At 33.0% G+C, this 18,100-nt stretch overlaps 1 protein-coding gene across 3 annotated transcripts; it reads left to right on the forward strand.

Annotated features, from left to right (window-relative positions):
- LOC109359107 (mitotic spindle checkpoint protein BUBR1) lies at window positions 758-10,471 on the forward strand. 3 transcript variants are annotated; one of them, XM_019603633.1, is made up of 12 exons: window positions 758-1,039; window positions 1,151-1,210; window positions 1,815-1,963; window positions 2,052-2,205; window positions 2,537-2,618; window positions 2,719-2,779; window positions 2,851-2,899; window positions 3,253-3,415; window positions 3,552-3,634; window positions 4,018-4,098; window positions 4,189-4,410; window positions 10,460-10,471. In XM_019603633.1, the coding sequence occupies exons 1-11, from the start codon at window positions 843-845 to the stop codon at window positions 4,250-4,252; spliced, it is 1,143 nt and encodes a 380-aa protein (XP_019459178.1). In that variant the 5' UTR covers window positions 758-842; the 3' UTR covers window positions 4,253-4,410; window positions 10,460-10,471. The 3 variants fall into 3 exon arrangements, with proteins under 3 accessions (XP_019459178.1, XP_019459177.1, XP_019459176.1); XM_019603632.1 differs by having other exon boundaries at window positions 759-1,039; window positions 1,815-1,959; window positions 2,048-2,205; XM_019603631.1 differs by lacking the exon at window positions 10,460-10,471 and adding an exon at window positions 7,014-7,025 and having other exon boundaries at window positions 843-1,039; window positions 1,815-1,959; window positions 2,048-2,205; window positions 4,189-4,413.

Genomic DNA, 18,100 nt, shown 5'->3' on the forward strand with positions numbered 1-18,100 from the left:
AAAACATTTCATGACGACCTTACAAAATATATTCTAAACCTGATACCTTTATTTTACTGATTTCAACCTTACATATTAGGTAAATTTATTTTATATTCTGAACTTTGTTGTTTTTCTTAAGTTTAGAACATGATTGCGTGACTTTATTTGATTTTATTGTAGTGACATGAATAAGTTCTTCAAATACAAATTATAATCCAATTTTTTCTTCTTTAAGAATTCAAGTAGTGTTTATAACATGTAAATATTGAAAACTTAAGCATCAAGCAATAGGAATGCGGATTGATACACATGAGAGTGTCTATCAACACATTACATAATTACTTAATTTTTGCTTTATGTAGTTGAAAAACATTTCATGACAACCTTACACATTACATTCTAAACCTCATAAAATTTATTTCACTTACTTCGCCCTAATCATAAACTTCACCTACAAAAATAATTGCGAGTCACTCAATTATTTGAATGTTCAATTTAAAAAAATTAATAATTACACAAATTGAATAAAGTCAACTACAAATTACAATATTTTGTACAAAATACTATATTTGACATTTATAACATACAAAATACACATACGGATAATAGGAAAGCGGGTTGGCAGACACGGTAGTGTCTGTCAACACGCTAGTAATAATAATGACTAAAGAGATACGATGATACTTTATTATCTTATTATATTCCAACTTTTTTTTGTGCGGATAATGTAACGGCTACAATTATTAGTATATATTCGATTTCAAATTTTGAATCACAATCCCCAACGCTCCTCCATTTCCAGAAGCCCCTTTCACTAAAACGGGAAACAGAAGAAGAAGAACCTTTCACAGTAAACAACAATGGCAGAGACAGAGATTCAAAAACTGGATCCAGAAACAGAGTTTCTTGCGTCCAAGAGAAAAACTGGGAACGAGTGGGAAACTTTCAAAGAGAATGTTAGGCCATTGAAGCGAGGCAGAAACGTCACCGTTTTGAACCAAGCACTCAAATCTCACACCGATAATCATCTCAAGAAGTCTTTACTCAGTCATAGAAGGTATTCGTCACTCTTCTCTTAAACACACACCATTTTCAATTTTTTATTATTTTTTTTTTTTGTATTATTGATTGGTTCTCTCGTTTTTAATTTCTTATATTGTTATCTCAGGAAATTGATTGAAGCGATTGATGAATATAAAGGAGAAGATCCTCTTCTCCCGTGGTTGCAGTAAGTATCGTTGTTTCTTTAAATTACTGCATGCTTACTTTTGATTCATATTCAAGAGGCTAAAATGTACTCTTTTTTTGTAATTAGGGTTTGTAGATGTGTTTTCAAATTGGACAGTGTAATTTAAAAAATAGTAATAGAAGTTAAAAAAAAAATTACTTGTAGAAGCTGTCAAATTAGTTACAGCTGTTAAGTGTGATGAAAATTATGATATTGTTACATTTTATCTACATAACGAAAGTTGAAATTAAATTTTTTAGACAAATTGTGGCGTTTTCTATTTTTCAGAAACTTTCTCATTTGATTACATGTTAATTTGAATATTAAAATTCTAGTAAAATAACTAATCCAAACGCAGATTTAATGAGTGTTTTGAGGCATTCTTAGGTAAAGTTTGTCTACATTGTCAACCAATAGTACATGTCACATGTATAACTTTGAAGATAGCTATTATGATAGTTTAACATTTTATCATGACGTGTTAAGTATCATTGATTGATAGTGTAGAAAAGATTTGTCACAGTGTGAATGTATCGCAGTTGAATCCTCCATGTAATGTCTTTCAATTTCTCAATTAATTTCTTTGTGCTTTTCCCCCTTAAAGGTGTATCAAGTGGGTACAGGAAGCATTTCCTCCAGGTGGAGACAGTTCTGGACTTGTTGTGATTTACGAGCAGTGTGTGCGAGCCTTTTGGCATTCAGATCGTTATAAGGATGATCTGCGCTACCTAAAAGTGTGGCTTGAATATGTGGGTTTGATTCAAAGAATTTTTTTCTTTACTGTTTGTTTGTTACTGACTTCAATTGTACCGTAATAAGAAATTGATTACATTGCAGGTGGATAATTGCTTCGATGCAGATGTCATATATGCTTTTTTGGATGCAAATGGAATTGGAAAAACTCATTCGGATTTCTACATTTCATATGGTTTGCACTTGGAATCTAAGAATAAGTTGAAAGCTGCTAATCAGATATTCGAACTTGGCATATCCAGGTAGTGAGCCTCATCTGTTGAAGCTTTGGAATGAAGTTTTTTGATGTTTGTTTGTTATATATGACAGTTAAAACATTTATATTTCTCTAATGAATCCTCTTGATATTCCTCATAATTACCTTAAGATGAAATTTTAAAATGTTCTTTAGTTGGATGTGTCAGGATTTATTAGGACTTTGTGGTTTTGGACTTCGTGGTTTACTAGTGTTACAACTCAAAAGCGAGGGTGTTTCTTGTGTCTGTATTCTATGCTTCACTTTGAACTTTGATGTTGTATTTTATGTGTATCAACTTGCAAGTATCGTCTCTCATTAGATTGTCTATATTGCAGGAATGCTGAACCGATTGATAAATTGAAGGCTGCATATAGAAAATTTATGGCCCGCTCAATGACACGGCCAAAAGCCAGAGATGTATGTGGTGTTTTGCTTTAGTACTTATAATATTCTATGATCTACATTCTATGGTCTATCTTCTACTGTTGTCTAACCCTGCATTTCTTCCATTACATAGGATACAGTCGAAAAAGCACCTGTGCGGAGCTTCGGAACCGTCCTTGCCAAGGGAGAGAACCGTGAGTCCTTTTTCTGCACATTACCTTTTGCCTCTAATTTACAAATAATTTTCAAATTCAATGTATTGCAGGTAGGTGCCTGCCCCCTTTAAACTGTGATCCTTCTGCTAAGAATGATAGGTAACAATGTTATTGATATGCCTTTATTTAGCTGCAGTTGGTTACCTAACGATTTCCCCCTTATATATGTTGTTGTCTGGGATCCTTGTATACCTTTTTTAATATCTTCTTGTCTGGACCAGCCAATCCCTACTTGCGGGGTAAGAGTGCATATATCTACCTCCCCATACCCACTAGGTGGGTTTTGTGCATTTAGTCTTCTTTTTCGTCTGGGATACTATACACTTCTTTTCCAAATTGCACTCTATGAATTGATGAGTTTCACAATTTGACGTGTTTCAGTTTCCAATGAATGTTTTCCATCCAGAATATCTAATGACACCCCATCATAATACTGGTTTCTCTTCATGCAGGACTCGAGCAGCTCCACTTGCCATTTATAAAGATTCGGTTGCTGCTACTGATGATACCTGCCCACATCAGCCAGACATGCCAAACTCTTGGCACATACTTGGACCTCGAGCTGAAAGAAATAAGGAGAATAATGCAATACCTAGCAAATGGAAATCCTACAAGGTGCCGATTTTTCCTAGACTTCTTTTGCCTTCCTGTTCATGATTGATAATGATAACACTATTATATCCTAATAATGCTATACTTTTTTAATTGGGCTTGTGTTATACATTTCTTTAATTAGTTACTGATTTTTCAGATTCCACAACGACCTGGGACTAGAATGGGAGGGGCTACTGCAAGTTCCTGCATCCCGGTGTTTGTTGATGAAGAATGTCAAGAGTAAGTAGGAGTTTTCCTTGTCAGATTATTCAAATATTCCCCAACGAAATCTCCGTTGCAAATTCTCGAGTCTTTCCAACTTTCGAACTTAGTATGGAATGAAATGTTTGGCTTTAGATGACACGAGGGAAGAGGAAGAGAGAGCCTTGGGAAATATGAAATATACTTGTGAGAGGACTGTCAAAATCCAACTCTCTTCCTTTTCTCTTCCAAAATCCAACTCTCAAACTACAAGTTACTAGAGGAATGATATACATGTGCTTCTAGTAAACATTGATCCTACCAGATGATAGAAGTATTGTAATTGCTTCTATTAGAAAGCATTGCATAGTTGTTTTCATTGTTAGATTCATATTGATTCACACTCATTGTATCTTTTACAGATCACGAAGTGTGAAAGCCGAAGGTTCTAGGTCTTCAAGTTTGCAGCTGAGGCAGGAGGACGAGGACAGACAGTTGAAAAGGTAATCCAGAATAATTTTACAAATTTTCCATCTGTTAACTAATTCCGGGAAACCTTGTGACCTGAAACATATTTGTATTTTTTCCTGCAGGGAAACAGAGCTACTACGGAAGAACCCGTTGCGCAACTTCCCTCATAACAGCCTCCCAAGATAGTTGAAACCTTTAAAACTGAAAGTCAGGCATGTCGTCAGCATTATGCTATGTTTTCATCAACAATATGGGTGTCAGCTTTTCCCTAGAAAGCTTGAGCACCTATAACCTATGCTTTAAGTTTGTATTGTAATTTCTGGTTCGCTTGTTTGGTTGAACATGTTGTCAGAAATGCTAATTGATGTTTAATGTAAGTTAGCATGTGAGTTTATAATGTTTTCCACACAGACATTGTTAACAGAAATTTGCATGCAACTATACTTCAGATGTTGATAAAAAACACTTTTCAAACACTCGTGAATTCCAGTATGTTATTGGAAGTATTTATATATCCATATTCTCCCTCTACTTATCACAATTTTATTTTTATTTAAAAATTATATATAAGCAATTTGCAATATTATTCCAACACTGACTGATTGAATCCTAACTAGTAACTACACACCACTTAAATTAGTCATACATATTCTTCTAACATAAAACATTTATGGCTTTTTTTAAAGAAAAAATAAGTTTCCCAGAGATGAGGGCAAAAGATTTGAGACAAAATTAAAACCAGAGAAGCAACAAGTTGCTCTATGATTGAAATTTCTGGATTCCAGCTATTTCCTTTTAAATTTAAGGTAATTTTTCTGTTACCAAACAATTTACAAGCCCTGCTTATTATCTCTAGTATTTGTAATGATTTGTATAGTTGCACTGAATATATTATTATTGATTAATAACTTAAACTGTGTAATGTTCTCTTTCTTTCTGATTTTAAGATATGCATTTGCTCTAGTCAGGATGTTATCTTTATATATTTGTGCCTACATTATTACTGTTCAGCACCTGTTTAGTGTATGCAAAACTAGAAGATGTTTATCTGGTTAATTTACTGTGAAAAGCTAGGTTTGAAATTTGAACCACTATATTGTTTAATATTGGATCACTATTAATGGTTTAAATGTGGCTAATCATTTCAATTAGTTTCTGATTCTTATGGTTGTTATAGTCAACTATGGAATGCTGCTACTTTTGAAGGGGCTGCTTAAAGTACCATATTGTTAAAAAAAAATTGGTATAACTAAGGGTAAGGAACTAATCCCATTCGGTAAGTGTGATCATCTCTTCCAACAAGTATCAATCTTAGGAATTGAAAATTTGACATCTATCTAAAAATCTAATAAAACCTTAAATCACTTGACTAATGCTTTGTTATTAATCACATAATGTAGGGTTCAGGTCAAACAAGATTAACACTAGATTTTAATGTTAAGCATTATCCTATTTTTAGTTTTTTCCCACTTTTTGACTATATTCAAAGTGAAGTTTTACCTCAGCAGACCCACAAACATGATGGGGAAATTTAAAGACATGCATAAAAATAATTTGCATCATTCATATTTCAAACAACAAGATAATGATTTAGATTTGATTGAAGCAAAACATGAGGTTGACGTTAATTTAGTGTCAATCTACCGACTCGAAAAGTGATGCTACTTTTTGGACCGATGATAACATTTGTCCAATCAAATCATATAATTTAGTGTGGTGGATGCAAATTTTAGTGTGGGCTAGACACTATTAAATTTGTCCTCTAGAAAAGATATTCCAAAATTTTCTTTTATATCCAAAAATCTTAAAATCAATGATTCACGCCGTAAGACTTGTATGATTGTATAAATTGTTAAAATATTTGAATTATTGTTTTCAGTTGAATTCTTAATTTTTGTGACATTATTCAAGTTAAAGATCTATTTTCCCAACTGTCCAATCAAAGATCTATTTGTTGAGATAAAAAAATATATCACAGGGGGTCCATAGGACATTGAAGTAAACAAATTGGTGGACAATGAAGTTAAAGAACATAGAATTTACTACTTTGTGCTGATAAGAACTAATTTAGTTTGGGTTGACCTTTTTATGATTTTTTTTATTAAAATTGTATGAAGTGGTATGTATCAAAGGACATGGCACCACACATCATAGAACCAGATCACACTGCAAAAACTATTCACACTCACAACAAGCCAACCCTGATCAACATGACCACAACTATCAGTAAAGCCACACACATCAACATGATTAGGGTTGGCTTGTTGTGAGTGTGAGTAGTTTCTACAGTGTGATCTGGTTCTGTGATGTGTGGTACTATGTCCTATGATACCCCCACAAGATGAGGCGCATATGTTGATAAGGCCTAGCTTGGACTGAATCGATGAATAGTCTTTGGCTCTTAAAGGTTTGGTTAGAGCATCAGCTAATTGTAGTTGAGAAGGAACATGAAGCAATTTAATTTTACCTGTAATGCATTTTTCTCTGATTGTGTGGCAATCAAGCTCTATATGCTTGGTTTTCTCATGAAAAACAGGGTTAGTAGCAATATAAATGGCATATTGATTATCACAATAGAGTAGAGCAAGCAAGTTAAAAGAATATTGTAAAACTTCAAGTAAGTAAGTTAACCAAGTAATTTCACAGCTGGTAATGGCCATGGCACGATATTCAGCGTCACATGAGCTTCTAGATACGGTTTTCTGTTTCTTAGACTTCCATGAAATCAGAGAAGTTCCAAGATAAATGCATAAACCAGTTGTAGATCTTCTAGTATCTAGACATGTTGCCCGATCACTATCACTATAGGCTTTGAGTTGAACAATTGAGGTTTTAGGGAAGAATAAGCCAACTGTAGGAGAGCCTTTGATATATCTAATAACTCTAAGAGCAACATTGTGATGCATAGCATTAGGTTTTGCCATGAATTGTGCAAGTTGTTGAACAGAAAAACATATGTGTGACCTAGTGTTTGTAAGGTAGATGAGTCTCCCTATGAGTCTTCTATTGGCTGAAGGGTCAGGGAAAGGATCAGAGGAGTCTTAGTGAAGGTGTTTATCATTAGACATATGAGTAGATGATGGTTTACAACCAATCATGCCAATATCAGAGATGACCCCAAGGGCATATTTCCTTTGATTCATAGCAATGCCCTAGTTGTTTCTGGAAATCTCAAAGCCTAGAGAGAATTTTAAGTCACCTAAGTCTTTGATCTTAAAGGTTTGACGCAAAGTATATTTCAGATGATTGATTTCACTCATGTTGTTTCCCGTAAGAATAATGTCATCAACATAGACTAGTATGGCAGTTATAGATTTAGGAGAACTCCATTTAAAAAATAAGGAATGATCACCCTTGGCCTTATGGTATCCATGCTTAAGAAGAAAGCTAGACAATTTTACAAACCATTGTCTACTAGCTTGCTTGAGACCATAAAAGGATTTTTCGAGTTTGTAAACATGGTTTGGGATGGGTGAAGTAAGTCCAGGAGGAAGAGTCATAAAAACAGTTTCATGGAGATTCCCATGGAGGAAAGCATTATTGACATCAAGCTGTTTGAGAGACTAGTTATGTATAGAAGCTAAGGCAAGAAGGAGCCTAACAATTGAGATTTTAGATACAGGGGAAAAAGTTTCTTAGTAGTCTACTCCTTCAGTTTGAGTATAACCTTTGGCAACCAATCTTGCCTTGTATCTCTCAACTGATCCATCAGCTTGGTATTTGATTTTGAAAACTCATTTGCATCCAATATGGGTCTTATCAGGTGGAAGGTCAATGATAGTCCATGTATGGTTGTCTTGTAAAGCCTTTAATTCAATGTTTATGGCATCTTGCCATTGGGGAATTTTAATGGCTTGAGAATAAGTTCTTGGCTCAGTATGAGTAGAAATAGAGAGGGCCCTGGTTTGAGATGATAAGGACAGATTGTGATAGGAAAGGTATTTGGACAAAGGGTATTGAGATTGAGTTGTTAAAGTGGTCTTATTAAGGAGGGCACAATGATAGTCTTGGAGGTAGGTAGGAGGTTTAGATGATCTACTGCTTCTTCTTAAGTCATGAGGAACATCCTCAGCTTGATCAGGGGATTGATGTTTAGGTTGTTATTCATCAGTATTAGGATGATCATTGTTTACAATATGATGCCTAATGGGAGGAAAAACATCCTATAGGCTTTGTCATCAGAGGCAATATCAGGTTCAATAGTTATATCAGGTTGTGTGTTAGGGGTGGATTGAGATTGATATGGGAAGATAGTCTCATGAAATACAACATTTCTAGTTACTTCTAGGGCCTTAGTATGTAGGTGCATAACTATGTAACTCTTAACCCCTTGCTTGTATCCTAAGAAAACACATCTTATAGCTCGAGGATCTAACTTAGTTCTAGAATGTTTTTGTGTACTAGCATATCATATGGATCCAAACGTCCTAAGGTGTGGCAGATCAGGTTGCTTGTTATATAGGATTTCATAAGGAGTTTTCTTGTCTAAAACAGGAGTAGGTAAGAGGTTGATTATGTGAGTGGCATGTTTAATGGCATAGGACCAGAAAAGTTTAGGCAAATTGCTTTGTATCAACATAGCTCTACCCACATTCAATAAATGTTGATGTTTTCTCTCAACAACTCCATTTTGTTGAGGGGTATAAATGCAATAAGTTTGATGTAGAATCCTTTTGCTTGCATATAAGCATTTCAGAGTGAATTCAGGGCCATTATCACCCCTTATGTTTTTGATTTTGGTAGAAATTTGGATTTCAATCATGAAGATAAAACTTGGTAGGAGTTGAGATGTTTCAGACTTAGTTTTCATTAGATAGATCCAAGTAAACCTAGAGTAATCATCTACAATAGTCAGGAAATACTTGTGGCCATGCAAAGATGTCACAGGAAAGGGCCCTCAAATGTCAATATGAATTAAATCAAAGCAAGCTAAAGAATGTGTAATGCTGATAGGAAAAGTAAGTGTCTTTTGTTTAGCCATATGGCAAACTTCACACAATTGTTCTTTATTAGAATTAACAAAAGGAAAATTAGTCTTGACTATATCTATACATGTATGAGAGGCATATCCTAATCTATAGTGCCACAAGTTTGAAGTAGGAAAGCTAGGATTACAAATATCTAAAGAATTAACTTCATGATGTATCTTTGTAGATTTTAACACATATATGCCATTGGTAGCCTCAACTGTACCAATCCCCTTCGAAGAGATCCTCTCCTGGATGATACATCAAGAAGCATTAAAGGATAAAGTACAAGGAGAATCATGAATGAATTTAGATATAGATAGAAAATTATATGAAAAGATGGGCAAGAGGAGGACATTGTGTAAAGTTAGATTAGGAAAAATTGAAATAGTTCCAAAAATGTGTGAAGTTATTTCATTACCATTTGGTAACTTGACCCTAATTGGTCTTATTTTGTTAAAGTTATCAAAATTTGATAGACTGCAATTGATGTGGTCCGTAGCACCACTATCTAATATCCAATGCATGAATTTTGAGCCAAGTTTAGGATTCCTTTCATGTTGTTCAATTATCTGTGCTGAACTAGCAGAGAGAGCATTACAATGATCACCCTTGTTTGAGCACTCATCACCTCTTTGTGTATTTGGTGTTTGATGTAACATGCTTACAAGGCCTTGGTATTCTTGTTTGCTCAGCCCAAAGACCTTGTCTTCTTGTTGTTCTGTTTCCATCTTACCTTTTCCTTCATGGTCATCCATAGTGGTAGATTGTGTGAAGTTGGCTTGTTCTCCTCTGTTGAGTGGAAAGCTTGCAGGGAATCCATGCAACTTGTAACAAGTATCCACCATATGCCCATTATTTTTGCAATGAGTGCAAAATTTTGTTGATGAAGGTGGTCTACTCCATGTTCCTCTGCCATATGTACTGAGATATCCTCTTGGAAGGGAATTGCCTCCTCCTCTACTGTTATTGTATGATCTTCATGTGTAGTTCCCTCTTCTAGGATTTCTGGATAATGTCATCACCTTTGATTATGTGTTGTGACCATATATTTGTGTTTCTTCCTGTGTGACAAGTGAGATAATTTTGCTCATTTTAGGAAGGGGGTCCATGAGCAAGATTTGGGATCTGACCCCACTAAAAATGTCATTGAGTCCTTTTAGGAATCTTATTGCCTTATCCTCATTTCTATGTGTAAGGGCATCACAAGAACATCTAATCAAAGGTCTAAAGATATCTAATTCATCCCAATAGATCTTAAGTCCAATGAAGTATTCACTAACATTAAGATCTCCTTGCATAAAGTTTGTTATTGAGTCTTGTAGTTCTGCTATTATAAAGAGATTACCTTGTGAGAATCTCTCATTCAGTTCTCCCCGTACTTCATTAACCTTGTCTATCCAAACTATGCTTTGTACAATGGAAGGTGAAACAGATCTGCTTATCCAAGATGTAACAATGTTGTTTGTCCTCTCCCATGCACGATATAATGGATCTGTCTTGGGTGACATCCTAATGGATCCATCCACGAATTCCCATTTTTGCTTGGATATGAGGCTCCTCTTCATTGACCATGTCCATTGGTGATAGTTTTCACCATTCAGAAATGGTGATACTAGGGGAGTTGCAGGATTTTCAGAAGGATGGAGATAGTATGGAGAAGATGGATCTTGTGCAAGATCTAATGTCAAGTGTGTTGAGGTGGAAGATGATGGAGTTGTTGAGTCCATGGATTTTTTGAATGTAGCAGAGCTCTTCTAGAAGAGCTCTGATATCATCTAAGAAAGAGAAAAACCTTCTAATGGAAATGGGTTTGCTATCCAAGAAGAAGAAGAACAGAAAAGAAGAGATATGCAAAAAAATACCTCAACACCTTTATTGAATTGATATTAAAAGAAGATTACAAAATCTGAATTACTTTAATACATTAAAGAATGCTATTTTTTAAACTAGTGAGAAAGAGGAAACTATTCTAACTAAACTACTAACTGAAATAACTAACTCTCTAACTACCCTAATGACATATGTTAAATATGGCAATAATAAAGTGATACAAAAGTCTAGTAATATAAGCAAATATTATGTGCAGTTGTGGTTGGATTGTAATGCCTTGATAGTGAATTGGTTCACTTATAGCTACCAATTCGGGTGTAGGTGAAGTGATGTTGATATCTGGCCCATGTCTTGTGTGACTCGGTTGTCTTATGTGATTGATGTGTTTTGTTGTTTTCTGTAGAGTACCTTCTATGTTTGATCCATGCTTGGTGTTGATGTATTGTTTGTCTGCTTTGTTTGGTTCATTTGTTATTGATGCATTGTTTGCTATGTTTGTGATTCGTGCTTGATGCTTGATATGTGTGGCTTTGCTGATAGTTGTGGTCATGTTGATCAGGGTTGGCTTGTTGTGAGTGTGAGTAGTTTCTACAATGTGATCTAGTTCTATGATGTGTGGTGCTATGTCCTTTGATAGTATGAAAAAGTTAAAAACAAAGAAGAATATGAAAAATATGTGAAATAGATGGCGCCACAAACAAATGATTGTTACATAAGTCTAAGCGATATTTATCACAAGAATTATGAAATTCTTGATAAAACTTAATCTTGGTTCAACCAAGAACTTAGAAGAATAAGCTCAAGAATAAAAACATAAACCACCACTTATTAGCCTAGTTATTATAATAATTAGTCAATTATGGCTGATTTTATCCGACCATCACACATCCCACCCATAGGAATATTATTTAACACACTAAAAACCATGAAACATACTTAATCATATCTCATATCTTTAATAACCATAAAAAATTCATGACAGTCAACAAAAGGTAACACACGCCCCCTCTCTCATCTTTACGTGGTGGTTACATTTGAATGCTCCACATGAATTTTATGGCTTTATTCTTACCATAAAATACTAAAGATTCCTATCACTTTATTGCTAAACACGTGAGAAATAGATGAAGGTGGGCTGCCTAAAGTGCGTAAGAGTCTCACTTACACAATTCTTTACTTACTGAATGAAAACTTAATGATTTGGTTTGATTCACAAAACAATATCATCATCTTTCCCCAAATACGACACTTTTATGTGGGTCTTCTATTTGTATGATACAATTTGTCAATTTGAATTCTTCATGAATCAATCAATTTTGTGTTGCTTCACTTAGAAGTCTAACTAAATGGTCGAGTGCTTGTTGGGTCTTCTTTACTTCTTTTATGGTCATTAGGCCTCCACTGCTTTATATGACTTCTTGATCCACATTGAGCTTCATTGAGCTTACATTACCTTTTGTAAGGAAGAAGGAATGAAGTCTATCTCTCTTATGATTTGGATCAATGAAAGAGCATGGTGATTCTAGTCTATGAAAAGTAAACAAAATAGAATTAGTGTCTAGTATGGGCCAACTAAAAGATCATAACTATGAAACCATTTGATACAAATGAAAGTAATGAAACATTACATGAACCTAAATTTAGGAAGAATTAGCGATAAAGTTCTAAAATTTACATGAAATGATAATATAATAGTCAAAATTAAGTTAATATATAATCTATCTATTGTATTTAAGTAATTAAACATACATAATTTCTATATCTCAACTTTGTCCTTATTATTATATAAAGACAAAATATACCTAAAGAATATTGAGGTATTTGATTTCATTTAATTCCAATTGAATGTTAGATTCAAGTTTCAAAACCTATAATAATTTCAATTCCATGACACTAAATTGTCTCATACTCTTTCATTATGTATTAAATTTCATTGAAAGACTATATACCTTTTTTTTTCCTAAAGTTAATGTAAAATTTTATTGGACCATGGTATATTCAATTTTCTAGCGTATAAGTTGCAAATAGTTTTGTAATAATTGAATGCAAAAAATAGTCACAACAGAGGAGAACAAAATGTGTTCTTTGAAATACTCAAAAACTAATTATTTTACACTAAAGATTATCATAGGTTCATATTTGATTCAATTTTTCAGATAAAAATCACAATTTTGAAGAAATGTCAGAACACAACTAAGATTGTATGTAATGATAAAAATTTATATCATATAAAGATTGTACATAGTGATTATTATAATATTTATACTTCTATACTATATATATACTATATATAAATGAAAAATATGGTATAACTACCATGGTGTAATTTCACTTTCATATTTTACCCTTAAACTTTTTAATTTCAACCAACAACATATGATCATATGTAATCACCACCAACATATTAATCACATTTCTAAAATTATAATAAAACACAAAATTATAATATAAAGTATCCCAATAAAAAATACAATATAAAGTATACTCAATGCAAAAAAATATTGTAATTCTCCAAAATAAAATATATAAAATTTGAATAATTGACATCGTAAAAGTATGAATCTGGACTGCAAGCATGTAGTGTTTGTCACCACTAGTAATATTAAAAAGAAAATATCTTATATTAACTATACAGTATAATTTTTCCTTGTTGGTGTTGCATTTTAATTAACTATTATTACAATGTTTTTACACACAATAAAAAATATTTATGGAAGTTACGTACAACAAAAATGTCAAACTACCGATGCAATTTTTAATGTAAGTTTTTAATAATATCACAATTTCCTATCACATAAATTTCAATATCATATAATTTAAATGCTTCAAGGGAGAACCATTAAGTGTATAAGTAAAATAAGAGATGCAAAAAGAGAAAACTAACTTGTAAAAATGCTTTAAGAGAGAACCAAACTATAAATAAAGAGAAAATGATAATAGTAAGATAAGATGAGGAGATAAATATATTAATAACAAAATAATGAACCTCATATCTACTCTTTTTATGCCAAATTTCATATAATTTATAGGATTATAATGAAACGTAATAACTTTATTAAAAATTCAACATGAGTTTCAGTAGGAGAAAGGAAAAATTGTGATACTAAAATATATGAAAACTCAAACAACTTTCACGATAGTTGAAAAAATTAAGGAGAAAGTGACATGTGATCAGTGATAATGTGGAAGAATTTTATTTCATTATATAATTAATATATTATTAAAATATACATCGTAAAAATATGATTATATATTGTGGGTAAGTGTATAGTACTATCATAGAACCTTTAGGAGAGAAAAAATTAAGTAGGATGTGATATGTTGCAATTGATGAAATGGAAAGAGTTTATTTTATTATATAGTTAATTAATAGATTATAAAAAAAATATATTGTAAAAATGTGATTATATGTGAGTAGGTACATAGTAGTGTCATGGAAAATTTTAGGAGAGAAAAAAATTAAGGAATAAGTGACATGTGACAATTGATTATATGAAAGAAGTTTATTTTATTATGTAGTTAATAGATAGATAGATTATAATATCATGTATGTCAAATAGAAAAATGTGATATAATTCCTAAAATGAAATATATAAAATTTAAATACTAGAAAATAAGAATGCACTACAACAAAAGGTCAAGTTTGCCACGGTTCAAACCCTGGCTAAAGCTCTAGAAAATCGTAGCAAAGTATATTAGACATGGCTGTTACTGTAGTAGCAAACAAGGGCGTTGCAAAAAATTAGCCACAATCATTTTAGATTATAGCTACACCTGCTCTAAGTATGGTAACATTAACTTAACCACAACTTAAGTTGTTTTACCACACTTCTACATGTGGCTAATTTGTTGATTTTTTAAAAATGAATTTAATTCTTGACCTGTCACTAATTTTGGGCAAATGGGTTTAGATTTTAATCACGATTTTACCTGCCCTGACTAATTAAATGATTATTTTAATTACAATATTTCCATATATATATTCAATAATACGCTGACAAATTTTTAAATAAAATGAAATAATAGTAATGAAAGTGTCATAATATTAACAAAAACAAGTGTAAACCAATTTTTTTGGACAAAAACAAGTCTTATATATTTACTAAATTTTATCACTCAACTCGTAATTAGAAATGTTTAACATTTATATGACAACAACCAGCTTTATTTCTATAGTTTGTAAATGTTTCTTGAAGTCTTCAACATGTTTAACACTCTTATTAGAGATGAGGCATATAGAAACTAAAAACACAAAAATCCATCTTGAGTAATTGTCCCTTTATGAGCAAGAAACAAATATCACAAGAAATCATCTTGCAAGTATATGGCAAAACAGAAAAATAGTCAGCCATAAAAGTTTACTAGAAAATAAAAAAAAAAAAATGACATAATGTAACTACCAACCAGTACAACTTACAGTTTTCCAAACAAAGCTTGATATTCCAGAAATCAGGATTTTGATTTTTCTATCTGATCTCGAACCAATTGGAAAACATGGAATAAGTAATACAAAACGTTGTGAAAAAGGAAAGCTTAAGGTACCATATATAAAAACTTCATATTGTAATAAATATGTGCACATACACAAGGTGAAATTAACCTATAGTTGTATAATGCTAATCCAATATTCAAGTCAATTAGAAATTGAAAAATGAAACTCGGTGAATTTTGAAAAGTCAAGTCAAAATCCAAATATGTCAAATAAGAGAATTAAGCATAAGATAGAAAGAAAAAATATTTAGTACAATAGGCTAAATATATACTATATATTTACCTTAGAGATTCAATAGTCACATACCAATTACAAAGCCTATGGTGACAAACTTTAAAGGAAAAATGGAAGCAAGAGCAAGATAGGTCAATATGATTTTGTAGAGATAAATATTCTGACAAGTTATCAATATTTTGGCAAGTCATCGTGGAGAAACTACCTACAGTTTAATTCATAGTGAAGTGATTTCTAGTGCATAAATTGACCTTATAGACATATTATTCCATTGTTCCTATGAAAGAAAGCAAATCCAAGGAACACACTAGAATCAAGGAATATGACCATTTAACAACGAATGTAAATCCAAAACAACAATAGTTAAACAACAGATACACTTATTCAGTTCCATCACTCTTTTAAAATCCAATACATCTAAGTTTGTTCTTTTTGTAAAATTTAACTACATGAAGAAAACAAGACAACTAAAAATGCTGCAGTATATAAAGACCACTATATTAAAAAGGAAGCAAATTACTTCATTACAACATGGGCAAATACATGAAGGGGTCATAAGGTTTGGTTGTTCTTGTACAACATGGGCATGTACATGCATTTACATCAATAAAGGTTGTTATACCTTTATTGACTACATGAACTGAGAGTATTTGTATTACCTCAATAAACATGTTGTAGAAAACAAGAAATAAAGGTGCAAAAGTAGTTGTATTACCTCAAATCCCATTTTCTGATACAATTATGTGCAGTATTGTTATTCTTGTCAACATGCACATAAAACTGTGTCACACCTGTTAAATGAATGAAGGTATGGTAAACTTTTTGGTTTCATTTCATGTTTCTATTGCAGACATAAAAATGTTGTTACCGTAGCTTGCAACAATTATAAATGGCACGAAATAATACTTATTGGTTGAGTCATGACCAAGTAGCTCTCTTTAAGACGTTCCGTGACACTACCCAAAATGTGCAAGCAGACTATTAACCACGCCGTCCCCAGGATAAAACAGTCCAGATCTCTGTTATCGAGTTCTTACTGCACTCTAAGAACCAATCTTGAATACACCCACCACAATATGGCTACCAATGCCAATTCTTGAAATATCCACAATATGGCTACTAGTGCCAATTCTCAAAATACCCACAATATGACTAACAATGTCAATTCTCGAAATACTCACAATATGACTACCCGTGCCAATTCTCTTCCCACAATATTGATTACCAATGTCAGTTCTCGAAATGCCCACAGTATGGCTACCCGTGCCAATTCTTTTCCCTCAATACTGACTACCAGTGCCAGTTCTCGAAATGCCTAGAATATGGCTACCTGTGCCAATTCTTTTCCCTCAATACTGGCTACCAGTGTCAGTTCTAGAAATTCCCACAATTTGGCTGCATGTGCCAATCCTTAGTGCCACGGAAAGAAAAGGGGAGAAGTTTGCCGAAAATGCATCGACTAAAATTATGAGGGAGAAAAAAAAAGTTGAATGAAAGCGCGTTCAACTTGGGGAAAATTATAATGAGGGGAGAATGCCTCTATTTATAACATGGAATTTTTTTCCAAGTTCTTCATCTCTCCAATGTGGGACTTGGGAGTAGTTTTTTTTCAAAACTCTTCTATGTGGGACTTATGAATTTTTTTAGATTTCACACCCAAAAGTTCTCACTTATGGTTTTCAATAAACCATGTTCCAACAATACCCCACTTGAAATTAAAAAACATTTTCCGAGAATATTTGTGGTCTCAATAAGATTGTGCATAAACAAAGGTGTCATGTGACTTGAACATTTGCATAGTGAGTAAGATCCAGATTTTACTAGAGTGAATCGTAGTCTTGAACTCTATCTCCAACATTAAACCACACACAACCTTTCCAAAGGTGTATTTTGTAAGGCCCGTGCATTAAAGGCCATGGATGTCTATCCCAATATAGTGAACGCTCTAGAAATTTATGCCCCAAAATTTCGTAGGAAGCGGCCCCCATTTCCACATTCACATAAGTGAGTCCATCAAAAGTACTCCTCCACTCCAATTGGAGTATAGATCTCATTAAGAGTTTTAACTCATCCTTACATATGTTGTAGGAATCATGCTTCTCATAATTTTATAGCATGTTCATTCTCATATCACTTCACAACTTGTTATTACCCATTGAACCTATTACTTGGGATCTCCAATCAGTTAGGTCGGGTTACCATCATGAGTGATCCTCATTCTAAGGGCAATAGTCCCATATTCTTAGAAGTATTATGGACTTTCTCTTTAGCTAGTCCTTTCGTCAAAGGATCTGCTAAGTTATTCTCAATGCGTACATGATCCACTCTAACAGCTTTTGTAGAGAGTAACTCTCTAATAGTGTTGTGCTTACGACGAATGTCGTTTCTTACCGTTATAAAAGCGGTTCTCACTTTTTGCTATAGTCTTGATACTATCACAATGGATCAACACAGCTGACATCAATTTTCCCACAGGGGAATCTCTATAAGCAAACTTCTCAGCTAACT

Source organism: Lupinus angustifolius, chromosome LG11 (genome assembly GCF_001865875.1).
Source record: "Lupinus angustifolius cultivar Tanjil chromosome LG11, LupAngTanjil_v1.0, whole genome shotgun sequence".
In the NCBI taxonomy this organism is placed as follows: Eukaryota; Viridiplantae; Streptophyta; class Magnoliopsida; order Fabales; family Fabaceae; genus Lupinus; species Lupinus angustifolius.

What these genes read in the sequence shown, in the direction of transcription:
- LOC109359107 (XM_019603633.1), top strand. Translation starts at nt 843, where the DNA reads ATGGCAGAGACAGAGATTCAAAAACTGGATCCAGAAACAGAGTTTCTT. An exon ending in TTCGAACTTGGCATATCCAG is followed by an intron (nt 2,206 to 2,536) that starts GTAGTGAGCCTC and finishes TCTATATTGCAG; the next exon opens with GAATGCTGAACCGATTGATA. An exon ending in GTTGATGAAGAATGTCAAGA is followed by an intron (nt 3,635 to 4,017) that starts GTAAGTAGGAGT and finishes TATCTTTTACAG; the next exon opens with ATCACGAAGTGTGAAAGCCG.